The following is a 14,050-nucleotide window of genomic DNA, read 5'->3' on the forward strand; positions in this document are numbered from 1 at the left end:
CACAATTCTGGAAAACTTAGACTTGAATCCTCCAGGCCCAGTATCTCTGTTTTCAGGCGGGGTTCCATGTTCAAAGTATATCTCATAAACCTTTTCTCCAAATTCTAGCAGACACAAAGGCATTTTTCCTTTCTTTAAGCTCTGTCATGTGGAAATGTAATTACATGCCAAAACAGAACTGTTGTGTTCCAACTCTGGGAGTGTTCAAAGCCAGGTTGGACAGGGCTTGGAGCAACCTGATCTAGTGGCAGGGGGTGGAACTGGATGGGCTTTAAGCTCTCTTCCAACTCAAACCATCCAATGATTTTGTTGTCTGATGTCTTCAGTGGTTTGTTTTCAAAGTAGCCTTTGAGTTACCATGGTTTTCTCTGCACTGTTGGTATTTATAGATATGCATCATTTTCCTGGATGTACCTGCTGGCTGGGCTTTTCAAGGAAACAGGGATGGCCTTCATTGTTTATGTCTGTGTCAACCTGTTCTTTGGCATCAACACCATTATCACTCACTCTGTTGTGTTCCTGCTCTCCCAGGAGAAGGCCACAGACCAGGTAGGAGCCCCACAGGTACTGACCCTGTGGTGAGCCAGCAGGAGGGTCCCTGTGGGCTTGGTGGCTTTGATCAGGTCTGTAGCAGCTGGACACAGCCACAGGATTTCATGGGCTTCCCTGCAGACAGGACATGAGTCACAGATGGATCTTGCTTGGCTGTAAATCTGCACCCCCAGCAAAGAAAGAAATGATGGTGACAGAGGGGAGAGCATGAAAAGAGAGGGAGAAAACTGAGGACAGTTTATAACCACCCTGGTGATGGAAGATGGAGGGCAGAGGTGGTGGAGATGCTTGATAAGAAGTTGTTGATGGACACTTCAAACCATTGCTGAGTTCTTGAGCGTGAGCTGTGGGGAGTGACAGCTGAATGTCACTGCCCTGAGTCTGACATGTGCTGCAGCTCACCCAGCACCAGCTGTCTGTCATTCCAGTCTGTAATGCAGTCATCTTCTCCCTGCAAGGATGAAAAACAACCCAGAGACAGTGATGATTCCCTAGAGTAAAGCCCTCTCTTAAACTGAGATCTGCCTGGGAATGGCTGGGATAAAATGCACACCTTACACTTAAATTTCTTTTTTTATGGAGAGCAATTACAATAGCTGGGTTGGATTTTTCTCTCTGTCTGGACAGAGTTTGTTCAGCAACCCCTTGGATTTTAGGGATATGCAATTATGATCACCATTCATCCCTCTGTGCCCCAGTGGCAGGGAGTCAGTTCCCTTCCATGCTAATTTAGTGCCTCTCCAGTTTGCTTTGTGCCCTAATCCTTTCTTCTGCTAGAAATGTACCAGAGTTCTTTACTGTGAGACTGCACTGGGCTGTTCTGCTGTGAATTAGCTGGAAAAGCCCTTCTATGTCTAGAAAAGCCAAACCTTTTGTTTTATGGAGATGTTTGTCCAAGGAAAACAGCCAGGGCAGTGCTCCAGGGCAGCAGGCTGTGCTGGACAGATTAGGGGGGCACAGTGGCAGGGCTCAGCTGTGGCTCATGGTGGGTTCAGGGTGCTGGAGCAGCAGCAGGGACCATGCTGGGAACTGGCTGCTGTTTACTATGGGTGATCACAACCTCAGAGCTGCCTGTTGACTTTTATGACCTTGTGCCTGTGAAACGAGCTGTCTGCAGAGCTCTTTGCTCTCAATTTATCTCTGCTGAGACACAGGCAAATCCCAGTGTAATTGTTACACTTCAGTCCCACAGTAAAACCTATGAATTTATTCCATGAATAAACGCAGTGACTGACTGTGCTGCTCTTTGTTTTTTTTTTCCAGGGCTTGCATGATCTTGCTGAAAATTTAAGGCATGTGTTCCTCCTGTTCCCACAATTTTGCTTTGGCTATGGCTTGATTGAACTCTCTCAGGATCAGGCACTTCTGGGCTTCTTAAGAGCCTATGGAGTGGACTACCCTGACAAAACCTTTGAGCTGGACAAGACCACGTCCAAGCTGCTGGCCATGTTCATCCAGGGCACCGTGTTCTTTGCCATTCGACTCACAGTGCATGACAGGATGGTCCAGAGAGTCTGGAACAAGGTCCTGGAGTAAGTAACATCTGCAGCCTCAGTCCTAAGTAACATCTGGAGCCTAAGTCCTAAGTTGTGACCATGTTCACAGGGGTCCGAGGATGAGGGAAGAGACGAGGATCTGACTCCATGTTTCAGAAGGCTGATTTATTATTTTATGATATATATTATATTTAAACTATCCTAAAAGAATAGAAGAAAAGATTTCATCAGAAGGCTAACTAAGAATAGAAAGAATGATAACAAAGGTTTGTGACTCAGACTCTCTGTCCGAGCCAGCTGACTGTGATTGGCCATTAATTAGAAACAACCACATGAGACCAATCACAGACCCACCTGTTGCATTCCACAGCAGCAGATAATCAATGTTTACATTTTGTTCCTGAGGCTTCTCAGCTTCTCAGGAGAAAAAAATCCTGAGAAAAGGATTTTCCATAAAAGAAACACTTAGAAACATCTGGAGCCTCACTGGGAACAGCCCCAGGCACAGCTCCAAGGTCTCATTCTGGGTTCCCACACCATCACTGGCAATTATGCAGCCCATACATTTCCAGGACAATTTGTGAATGTGGAGTGAGTTTTCTCTCAGTTAATATTAGAATATTAACTAGCAGAGGTGTAGTTTACAGAGTACCCTGTAGTAGTTGGTAGTTGGTGCTGGCTGGCACAGCAGCCCTGGGTTTTGGGGTTTGGTGGGTGGATGCTCAGCTGTTGGTGAGGGCTGTCATTCCACTGACAGCCTGCTCTGTTTGGCTCTCCCCATCTCCTCTGCCCTGGGTGCACACAGAGAGGAGTGAGAACATCCCTGTCTCCTGCATTAGGAGCTGCCAGCAAGGCAGGACCTGCTCCAGCCCAGAATATCTGCTGAAAAAGAGGGGAAAAAACAGGCAGTAAGAGAACACTGGGTGGAGCAAATACCGGGAGAGAATAGAAACTCTCTATCTGAGTATTGTGTGCATGCTCTGGGGTCTCACAGGGAGGCTCCCTGGGATCCACCCCGGCTGGAGCCTGAGGCTGAGTCTCTCTCTGCCCTCCCCAGGTTCCTGTTTGACAGGGTCCATGGCAAAGCCTCCCTTCTGCCCCCTGCGGCCGTGGAGGATGGCGATGTCCAGGCTGAGAGGAGCCGGGTGGAGTCTGGCAAAGCTGATTTCGACGTGGTGCAGCTCCAGAACCTCACCAAGATCTACCACCTGCCTCACAAACGCATCACAGCAGTGAAGAACATCAGCCTTGGCATCCCTGCTGGGGAGGTGAGTGAGGGGAAAGGCTGCAGGCACCTTCCCCTGTCACTGCCATCTTCTGTAATGGTTTGTGTTGTTCCGGTCTCTTCCTTTCTTTGCCTCATTTATTGATTCTTGGGGTCACAGAAGGCTCCTGGTAGATTTGGGATATCAAGTGACAGTTTAGAGGCCCTAGAAGGAGGGAAAATGGATGGAATTGATGGAGCTCTGTATTCAGAGCAAAATGTCTGCATGCTCTGTTTGTACAGTGCAGTCTTGGGGGAGGTCACTGGGGATCACCAGGTGGTAAATGATGACAGCAGAATGTGTCCAGCTGAAATTAGTCACCTGAACTGCATGGGAGATGGTGAGTCAGGCTTATCTGCTTGTGTTTTCCCATCAGGGGAAGACAAATCACTCCAGATGAACACACATTTTCATGAATCAGAACCTAAAATTAACTCCAAAGAAAAAAACATTCTTTGGTCATGTCAGTGCAGTGAGAAGTGAAAAGACAGGAGTACACAGAGCACCTCTGAGATCCAGAGGAAACCGGAGACCAGATTGTACCTCAGGCTGTGCACCAGACTCGTGGGGAAGCTTGGAATTAATCCTTGGCACCTGGTTTATTTTAATGGCCTGGGTCCCACTGAGATGAAAGGACAGTATCCTTACATGGACACTGTGTTGGTCTTTATGGCTGAGGATTTTTTACAGGCCAGGACTGCCATTTAGGTTTCTGACTTTTAGCAAAATTCACCCTGATGCTGGTGGGACTCAGGGCACCATTCCCCAGCTGTAAGCAGGAGCTGTGGCCCTGCACTGCAGACTGTGCACAGCTCCTGTTCCTGTATGGACCAAGGTGGGGAAGGGCCATGGGTTGCTGTGCATCCCCAGCACAGGAGGGCTTCCACATCAGCTGCTCTGTGCTAATGATGGCAAAATAACAGTAATTATCAGCACAATGGAGATGGCTGATGCAACACACAACTGCCTAAAACCAACCTTAGCTATAAAATGTGGATTTTACCATGACATGCTGGAACTACACTCCAGGGAGACAATTCTTCATCTTATTAAGGTAGTTCTTTGGTGATGCTATGTGACAAAAACCTTGTGTTGATGAAGGTTTTAACCAGTGCCAAACCTCACTCACCCCATTCCCAGGAGCAGCTCTGTCCCTGTCCAGGGGAGGCTTGGCACAGAGGAGCTGCTGGGGATTTGGGTCTGAGCTCCTGCAGAAATGCAGCTCACAGTAAAAGGATTGACTCTGCTGGAGACACATCCTTGGTTCTTCACCACATTAAACAAATGGTGCTAATATAAGCTAGAGTATATTGCACCATAAACAACCTCCATTATAGCACTGGCATGCTCTGAGCTCCTCTGGCAATTCATCTTGCTCAAGGGCTGGAAAAAGAAGGGCCAAGGTGCACTGAGCACCCATCTCAGAGCAATATTTCTGCATTCCAAATACAGCATGTTTACATTTTGACTTTTTTTTCCCAGTGCTTTGGCTTGCTTGGTGTGAATGGAGCTGGAAAGACAACAATCTTTAAGATGCTGACAGGGGATATTGGAGCATCCAGTGGAAGGCTGCGGGTCCAGGATCACTCTGGGTATGGAGAATATGATTTCTGGGGAAGCAAATCAACCTGAGAGCAGTTTTTAAGGCTGGGTGGCAAAGGAAAAGAAATGTAAAAATCTGAAATAAAACACTCAAACCAGAGCAAAAGTAAATAAACCAGGGAATTCATCCTTTGAAGGTAGCATGGTTGCTTCCTGGGGGGTTGCATTTTGCTGCTCAGAGGTGTTTGTTCCACTTCAGCCCATTGCAGATGGGATCAGGCTCAGATCCTCAGCAGTGGGATCCCACTTCTAAGCCAGACCTGGAGCCCAGCAAGACTCACCTCAAAGCTTTCCTTACCAGGTGTAGGCTTGGTGGCAGCTGTGCTGGCAGTAACTGGAGAGCTACATGCAGCCTCTGCAGAACTGGGGCCTGAAAGCTGGAGCTCTGCAGATCCACTGCATTTTCCTTCAAGGGTTAGGGAGGTGGCTAGGGAGTAGGAGAAAAAGATTTTTCTCCCTCCTGTTTGATTCCAGAGCACGCTGGCAATTCAGTGAGGTTACAGTGATGTGCCACCTCCTTCCACAGGTCCTTGAATGACATCAGTGAGGCCCACTGGTCACTCTTTGGCTACTGTCCTCAGGAGGATGCCTTGGATGACCTGCTGACCGTGGAGGAGCACATGTACTACTATGCTAGGCTGCATGGCATCCCAGAGGGGGACATCAAGGGAGTGAGTAACAAGGGCTTTGACTTGCAGCATTTCTGCCATTTGGAGCCTTTAAATCAGTCCTTCAATAGATCCATGGGCTGGGCATGTTGTGGAAGCAGAACTCTTTCTCCCCAGGTTGTACTGCAGCTCCTGCACCGGCTGAACCTGATGGCCTACAAGGACAGAATCACCTCTATGTGCAGCTATGGCACCAACAGGAAACTGTCAACTGCTCTGGCTCTCATTGGCAACCCATCCATTCTGCTGCTGGTGAGAAATGGGGTCTTGTTGAGAGGGAAGAGGAGCAGGCCCTTGGGCTGGCAGGAGAACTTGGACAGTCTCACAAAACCTCCTCAGGCACAGCTTAAGGGACACTCCCCATGTACCTGTGCTTGGCTTGACAACAGAAACCATCACAGGGAAGTTCAGATTCCAGCAAACACTCATCTTTTCTTTGAGGGCATAAGAGAGTGGCAATTAGACACTCTGAACTGAAACTCTTTCAGTTTCTCTGGCAGCACCTTCCAGAAGTCAAAATTAGACCATATATTTGCCAATTAAACTCTGCTCTCTCTTGTCTTTTATTTCTATCAATTTACCTGCACAGCTTTGCAAGAAAAGCAGCAGCCAAGGCTCCAGAACTGTAGGAGAGCAAAGGGGCCACTTTCCTCAGGATTAGAATGTGACTGCTTTTTTAGGTTTGGCTTTCTGTCTTGTCTTTCACTCTGAATTTCTAGTTCTTCCACGGGCTTGCCCCATTGGTAAAACCTACTTTTTATGCAGTTTTCCCACCTGCTGTGCACTCAATGTGTGCAGACCTCTGTGAGCAGGATTTCCAATATTAAGTTTGATAACTAGTGGACATAATTATCCCTTATCCCAACTTCTATTGAGCCCAGCAGTGCTGCCTTTACTTCTGACCACCTGCCAGTGCACCTGCTGCTTTGTGAGATAAAAAAATCTCTATAAAAATAGGAGGGGGAGGTTCTCTCTATACTAAACTGCTGCCTGAGCCCAGGCTTGTTTATTTTTTGAGTGCAAATTTCCATCCAGTGCTGTCTTTCCCAACAGGATGAGCCGAGCTCTGGAATGGACCCGAACGCCAAACGTCACCTTTGGAAAATCATCAGTGAGGAAGTGCAGAACAAATGCTCAGTGATACTCACATCCCACAGGTAGGGCTGGCCTGCTCTGCCTCTCTTTTTGGGGTCAGCACAAGTGTGGAGAGACCCATCCCTCCCTGGTCCTTGCACAGTTTCAGGGCACCAAGCTGTGACAGGTTTGGGGGTTTGTTGTGGGTGAATGTGGTGTCCACAGAGACCCACAACACTTTAGGGAAGATCAGTGGTGTTCCCCAGGTATTAACCATATTTTTGTACTTTCTCAATGACTAACTAGAGTGTTTTGGTTGGTTTTGCAGCATGGAGGAGTGTGAAGCCCTGTGTACCAGGCTGGCCATCATGGTGAATGGGAGTTTCCAGTGCATTGGCTCTTTGCAGCACATCAAGAGCAGGTCAGTAAAGTAAACCTTTTCCACTTTTACTGAACAGCCTCTGGAGTTACTGACCTACAGCTCTGAGTGCTCAGAACATGAGACCTGTGTTATCAAAACAATGACATTTCCTGGTTCATGTCCCTTTTACACCACTGAAATTCTGTGTTAACTAATGCACTTTCTACTCCCTCACAGCCTGCCTTCCCAGAATGTGTCCCCCAAAGTATTCTGTTCACTGCTACAAATGAGAAATGTGTCTTAGGGCTGAGCTTTGGTTTTATTAGTTATAACAATAGCTCAGCTTCTTACTAAGTTACACTGCAGGTTAATAACCCTGACCCCATTCAAGCTGCACCATGCCTGGATTAGATTTCCCCAAAGAGGCTGTGCAGCACTCTCAAAGGAGTTTCTTCATCTGTTTTTCTCTTTTCTACAGCGTTAATTGTGATTTTCTTTCTCCCCCAGATTTGGAAGAGGATTCACTGTGAAGATGCACTTAAACAGCAGCACAGTTTGCACTGAGAAGCTGACAGAGTTCATGAAGTCACACTTCCCAAATACATGCCTGAAGGTAAGCCAGGCAAATGCTTTCAGGAGGGGCTTTCAAAATCCCTTCAAAGTGACCAAGGAGATCCTGGCAAGGTGGACATCTTGTGACATACTGTGCACATAGATCTGAGCTCTCAGAGCCACTCTTGCCACTGCTTTCAGCTGCATTTTCTGAGGGCTGGAGCACTCCAGTTCCTGGTGGCTGAAGTAACATCAGCCAAAGAGCTGCAGTGACCCTGGAAGGCAGCTGTTAGGTGCCCCTCTGCCCTGGGAATGCCCTTCCCTCTGAAGCCTGGAATGGATGGAAACCCCCTTTAGGTTCAGTGGGTAGAGATGCTTCCAGTACTTCCAGTAACTGAGTAATTGTAAAACCAGAGTAACTGAGTCACAAATCCCATCCATTGGCTGTAACTCAATGTCTGCATGAATCAAAACTGCACACCTGGAGCTGGAAAATGCCATGGGCACTGTTGGATCCAGGTGTTGGATTTGTTGGCTCTTGGCTTTCCCCCACCACTCCTGTCCCCACAGGATCAGCATTTCAGGATGGTGGAGTACCACGTCCCGGTCTCTGCAGGAGGGGTAGCAAATATATTTGATCTCCTGGAAGGCAACAAAGCAGCCTTCAACATCAGGCACTTCTCTGTGAGTCAGACAACGCTGGAGGAGGTAAGGAATTAAAATGTGAGGCCATCCATTTAAAACTGCTAACAGGGGAGCAGAATGATGGTTACACATAATGGACTGCTGCACACAATAGACTACAGTTTGAAAGGGATTTCCATCTATATTCCTCCTGGGGGTACTTTGTCAGCACTGCTGCCTCCAGGTACCTCTGCTGGTGCTAGGGAAACACACACAGAAAGCTGCCTGGAGCATAAAGGATCTATTCTTCCCACTGTGACTGCTGATTTCAGGAGCCTCGTGGGTGTGGGTGAAGGGCAGGATTATGAATCACCCCCAAGTCCAGGGCTAGGCTTTCTACCAGTCCTGAAAACATGCTTAATTTCACTTTTCAGGCTATAAGTTCACTTAGCATTACTCCAAACTTTGGGGTTCATTCCATTTTCCCCGGGAAGAACATTCCCAATGGCAACAAAATCTCGTAGGGAGCACATCAGCTGAAGGGATTGCCACAAGGACTATCCAGCAGAAATCACCCTGTTGAGCATCAGCACCTGGAATATTAGGTTTGTCCCAGACAGAGGAGCAGAGCTGCAGCCCTGCAGTGCCAAGGACTGTGACACAGCAGTCTGGGAGGGATTCCCTCAGCGCTGCTCCAGTAAGGGGCAGTGGCTGTGAGAGAAACAGGCAGGCAAAGCACAGGAAGCCCCAGCTCAAATTTTGTGGGAGGACAGCTTGGCTCTGTGAATATGCAAATGTGATTGCAGGGAGTGTTCTGGTGAGAGTCCTTTCTGTATTCATTAGCTGCTGTTGAAAAGAAGGCTGTTATGTGTGGTTTCACACACCTCTCTGTACACTCTGCAGTTGTGCGTGCACAGATGTCAATTACACAGGGACAGATGGGTTTATGAGGTAATCATGGGACTGTATTACAGTGTGATTGAAAGGAGCACTGCATGGGCAGTGCCTGGCTGGCTCCTGAGGAGCCTGAGCTGCAGGACAATGAGGTTCTGTGCAGGAGTGTCTGCACATCCATTTATTGACATGAGCCCACAGAATCCCAACCATTTGCAATTCTCAAATTCAGCGTGAATCCATCCCCGAGCGAGCTCTCCAGGCTCACAGTCAAATGAACAGCCATGCCTTTTTTATATTCATTCATGTCATAAATTATTTATGCTGTCACACACTGACTGTTTTCCTTTAAACTTGCAGGTTTTCATCAACTTTGCTAAAGATCAAGCAGATCCTGATGGCGTGGACGCGGGCCCTGATGTGACGCTGGACAGCTCTGACACAAGTAGCCAGGCTAGCACCATAAGCTCCATCTATTGAAGGGATCCACCCACACGGGATCATAGAAGCTGGGGAAAAGCCCTGACAGCCCCTCCAACCCTGTTTTAAGTGATTTTAGGGTGATGGGGATAAGCAGTCCCACTTTCTTAAAGTACTTTGTTTTTTTGATAAGCGCTTAATTAATGTCACTAGGAACGTGGTAGGTGTTTGAGACTGGCACTTGGTTCCAAATCAGATTGGGCTTTCCACAGGTTCTTTCCCCTCCACCCCCAATTCTTGTTTCATGATCACTGTAATGGCTGTGAGGATTTAAACACCACCTGCTGCTTGTGGCTGTGATGGAGCAGAGGAGCTGTGGGCAGTGCAGGTGTCTGACCACAGAGCAGCCCCACAGCCACAGAGGAAAGCCACACTCCTCTTCCTGCTCAGCAGCAGACTTGCTGGGTGAAAGTGGCTCAGTTCTGACAGGCTCCCCCTGGGGAAATGGGGCTCATGGCCTTGCCCCTCCTCACAGGGGGGCTGTGAGGGTGCAGGTGTTAAATACTGACAGTGGCAAAGGCCACTGCTGGGGACCATCTTTGGCAATGACACAGAGCTTCTCTGGTTATGTCAGCACAAATATAACTATTTTATAAGTTAGTGCTTCCAGTGGTTTTGGTTTGTTCCTGTAGCTTATCCCAGCTCTGTGTAACTCCTCGAGTGAGTCCTCTGGTCCCAGGCAGTTCCTGGCTCTTGGTACCCAGTGGAAGATGATTCCCCCAGGAGCCCCTTTCTCCTTCTGGCTGGAGTTCAGGGCTGCTCTGGAACAGCCAAGGAGTGGAACAGGGCAGGTCTGTTGGCTGAATGCTCTGACAGGAAGAAGCTCTTTCTTTCATAGGATTGTATTTCCCTGAGCACAGCAGAAGCAAGGAGCATCCCCCTTGCTCATAAAGCCTCCATCTCCAGCAGCTTTGCCTCTCTGTGTCCTCTCCAGTGACCTTCCTCCTCAGCCCCATGTTCTGGCTGCCCCCTGACCCTGGAGCTGTGTTTTCCCACATAACAAGGCATCATTAGCTCCTGCTTCAAAGACTCAGCCTGCTGGCTTGGAGGGAGTGCTCTGCCCATTCTGAGAGCAGCCCCCAGCAGCTGAGTTCACACACACCCTGCTCTCTTCCCCCCAGAATGATTAATAAATAGGATAGTTTAATATGATTCTTTATTAGATGTATCAGCATAAGGCCCCAGAGACTCGGGTTTGGGTCAAGGCATTGATGTACCTTCAAGCACAAAATGAACTTCAACTCTGAGCTCAATAAACTTGCTGTTGCTGGTAAAACAGATTGCAGATAAAGCCTTACCTTGTGAGACCTGGGGTGGCCCACACAACTTACCTGGGTTCACCCACACAATTCCAGCCAGGTGGTTTCTTCTTCCTTTTCTTCTCCTTCCCTCAAACTAATTTAAATCAAAGGAACCTTTGATGAAAGCTGCAATGACACATCTTTGTTATCCTGACCATGAGTTTGACTAGTTCAGCTCCTCTGTGATGCCAGGGTTTGCTGTGAGAATTGTGCAAGGAGCAGCACTTTGTAAAACCCCAAACACCCCTAAAATTCAGTGGGATGCTGAAGTTCAAGGTTGAGCCACTGCAAGGAGGTCATATCCTCTCCTTGGTCTTGGTGGAAACTTCATACTGATAGTAGGAGGAGTTTTATTATGGATTGAAAGTATTATAGAGCTTTGAATTATGCCTCAACCTGCTGACTGTAATTAAAACTGGGATTCAGCTTCTTTGCAGAATGCATTTGACACCTGCAGTTTATAAGTGACTGAAAAAGCTGCCCAGACATCCATTGTAGCTCCTATTATTATGTCTCCAGCTCTGCAAAAGCTCTTTTTTCTCATTTTCATTGCACATCTTACACAGATCACAGTATAAAATTAAGCTTTTCTCTAATAGAGGGCTTGTGCTCCCTGCAAAGGACTCGGAGCATGAATGCCAATGATTTAAATGCAGCCTTGTAATACCAATCAGAGTATTATTTTATTATGTCGATGGCTTTGCAACTGCCAGTGAAAGATGGATCTTCAGGCTCTGTCCAGATGTATTTTACATGTAATTGAGGGAGACTGATACAAAACTATTCTTTTGTCCCTTTAGAGCCTACTAATCAAACAGGGGAAAAAAAAAAAAGGAAGTGATTCATTGATTCATTAGAATACTTCAGCAAGTTGCAATTTAATTGTGTAAAATAGAGTTTTGAGGAGAAAAAAAGCCAAAAGCATCCTTTGAATTCCCACCCAATTCTGGCATTAATCGAAACATCTGCTCCATGTGAAATGTGTCACAGCCATGATCTACAATCTCCGCTCTCACTCGCAGGTAAAAATAAACCATCTGCTCTTGCAATCAAACTCTGGGTATTGGTCCAAGCAAGGCACAGTTTATTTACTGGGGGAATTGAACTGAGGCCCGTGGAGAAGCAGCTACATCCGTTTGGGGGCTGGAAGCATCTGGCAGGGAGCTTGTACATAACGTCACCAGGGGCTCAATTAGCATTCCTGCCACTTTCCAAACATCCCGTTCCCTGCAGAGCCTCAGATCCATCCTGGCCCTTTTGGAAGAAGGACATGTTCTAAGCTCAATTCGAGGCAAAACCCTTGGATGCCAGCACTCTCCTGCCTCTGAACATCAGCTCCATCACCTCTTTGCTTCCTGAGAAGGTCCCAGGGGTGGCCAGGAATGCAGAGCACTGACTGAGAAACCCCTGGTGAGAATCTGAAAGATTTTGAACAGGGTCTACAGGACAGGGGTGCCATTATTGGGTGCCTCCCACTGCCAGCCCTCTCTGAATCCCCTCAGAAGCCAAAATTTCTGCTTCCAAAATGAGCCACCAAGCTCCCTCCTTCCTCTGGCCTGAGCAGGGAGCTGGGATTGCTGCGTGCCACGGCACACACCTCTCCAGGAGCCAGAGACGAGTGTGTGTTCCAGGGGAAACAAGCTTTTCATCTTCCTCCTTTAAAGCAGCGTCACCTCAGTCACCCCAATATCCCCCGAGGGGGCAGCAGTGCCAGGGCGAGCCCGCCCAGCGCGGTCACACAGCCCCGGGGCGTTAATTGGCACTGGCTTCATTTAAAATGCATTTAACACCAGGGACAGGCAGGGCAGTCGCTAAGCAGGGCCAGGGAGTCAAGGAGGAATTGCAGAATTGGTTGTGTGCATTGGCAGGCTGATTGAAGTCAGGTTTGTAATTGGAGTTGTGGACTTGGAGACAGTGATTCAAATCTCCATCCTGCCTTTATCACTTTGTGCTGCTGATGGGAGCACGATGATCCTTCCTTAGCTCTGCTCTCGGTGCAAATGGCACTGAGGGTTTGGCAGGGTCAGAAAGGGGCTGGCAGGGCTGGGGAAAACTCTTCAGAGGAGTCAGTGTTAAGTAAAATATTGTAAATATAAATTCAAGGTCTCTAATGGGATTTTTTGGTCCTTTCACGAGACCTGCAGGAGTGGTTTTGTTACTGGGTCAGTTCAGTAAACATGTTTACAGCTCAGATGAACACATCCAGGTAAACAAAATTCAGTGACTGCTGGAGCTTAGGGGCTGGTGGTGCCCAAGGACCTGCAGCCTGTGAGGAGGCACTCCTGGGTCCAGAATTTGAGGGATCCATCCTCATAACAGGCTCACAATGGGGTTTAGCCTGTTGGAGGAGCTTCAGCTTCCTTCCATTGCTGCAGCCTCACTGAAGTTGCTGGGAGGCTTTTTGGCTTTTTACAAGCCAAGAAAAATATCTGTCTCTTCAGTTAATAGTGGAAGGGTTATTTTGTGAGCTGGTGGAGAAAGAAAAATGGGTTTTGGATGGCAACAACACATAGCATGATTTTACTCTTTTTTTTTTTTTGTGGACAACAGCTGTGATCTTGCATAGCTCTAACAAAGTATCAACAGCATATTAAAAGTGAGCACAACACAGAAAAGCAGCAGTGGGGAATGACAAAAAAAAAATGAATTCACCAGAATTATCATTCCATGGCAGTATTTAAAGAAAAAAAAAATCACTCTAATTAATTTAGTTGTTCAGGGAGAGGATGGAAAGAAGGAAGATGGCACTGAAATAATAAGAAGAACATTAGTAAGAGACACAGCCAGCTCTTGCTGTTGGCTCTGCTCCTCATGACAGAGCTCTGGGAAGGAGGGAGCACAATGGGGAGTGCAGCCCATTTTGGGCCAGACCTGACTCATCAAAATATCTGCAGAATGCACAAAATCACCCCAGGGAGTACCAGAGTTTTGGGGCTGGAGGCTGCCCCATGTCACAGTACAATCCTGCAGCACCTGGATGGTGGCACTGCCAGAACGGAAGAGTCCCACTGGGATGAAGAACACAGATCCTTGTGCCTGCAACCCATGGAGCAACACTTGGAACCAGTTCTCTCTCCCAGGTGCTCATCCTGGGGGGTGCAGCCCCCTCTTCACTGCTTATTGTTGCTGGAAGACCCTTCTGGAAACAAGGAATCCATCAGGGAGAGCAACCCTGAGGGCC

The 14,050-nt window shown here is 47.8% G+C and overlaps 1 protein-coding gene across 1 annotated transcript in view; it reads left to right on the forward strand.

The window, feature by feature from the left end:
• ABCA12 (ATP binding cassette subfamily A member 12) overlaps positions 1–9,569 on the forward strand; it is a 62,280-nt gene extending 52,711 nt beyond the window's left edge. Inside the window, exons 43-53 of the mRNA XM_054277748.1 lie at positions 390–549; positions 1,816–2,084; positions 3,106–3,316; positions 4,796–4,905; positions 5,442–5,586; positions 5,701–5,835; positions 6,637–6,740; positions 6,986–7,078; positions 7,526–7,631; positions 8,141–8,278; positions 9,449–9,569. Coding sequence (XP_054133723.1) covers positions 390–549; positions 1,816–2,084; positions 3,106–3,316; positions 4,796–4,905; positions 5,442–5,586; positions 5,701–5,835; positions 6,637–6,740; positions 6,986–7,078; positions 7,526–7,631; positions 8,141–8,278; positions 9,449–9,568 — 1,591 coding nt within the window. The 3' untranslated portion in view covers position 9,569. The remainder of the gene's footprint in view (positions 1–389; positions 550–1,815; positions 2,085–3,105; positions 3,317–4,795; positions 4,906–5,441; positions 5,587–5,700; positions 5,836–6,636; positions 6,741–6,985; positions 7,079–7,525; positions 7,632–8,140; positions 8,279–9,448) is intronic.
• The last annotated feature ends 4,481 nt before the right edge of the window (positions 9,570–14,050 follow it).

This window comes from Melozone crissalis, unplaced genomic scaffold (assembly GCF_028551555.1).
Source record: "Melozone crissalis strain CALT ecotype California unplaced genomic scaffold, PUWL_Pcris_2 ptg000023l_1, whole genome shotgun sequence".
NCBI classification, from domain to species: Eukaryota; Metazoa; Chordata; class Aves; order Passeriformes; family Passerellidae; genus Melozone; species Melozone crissalis.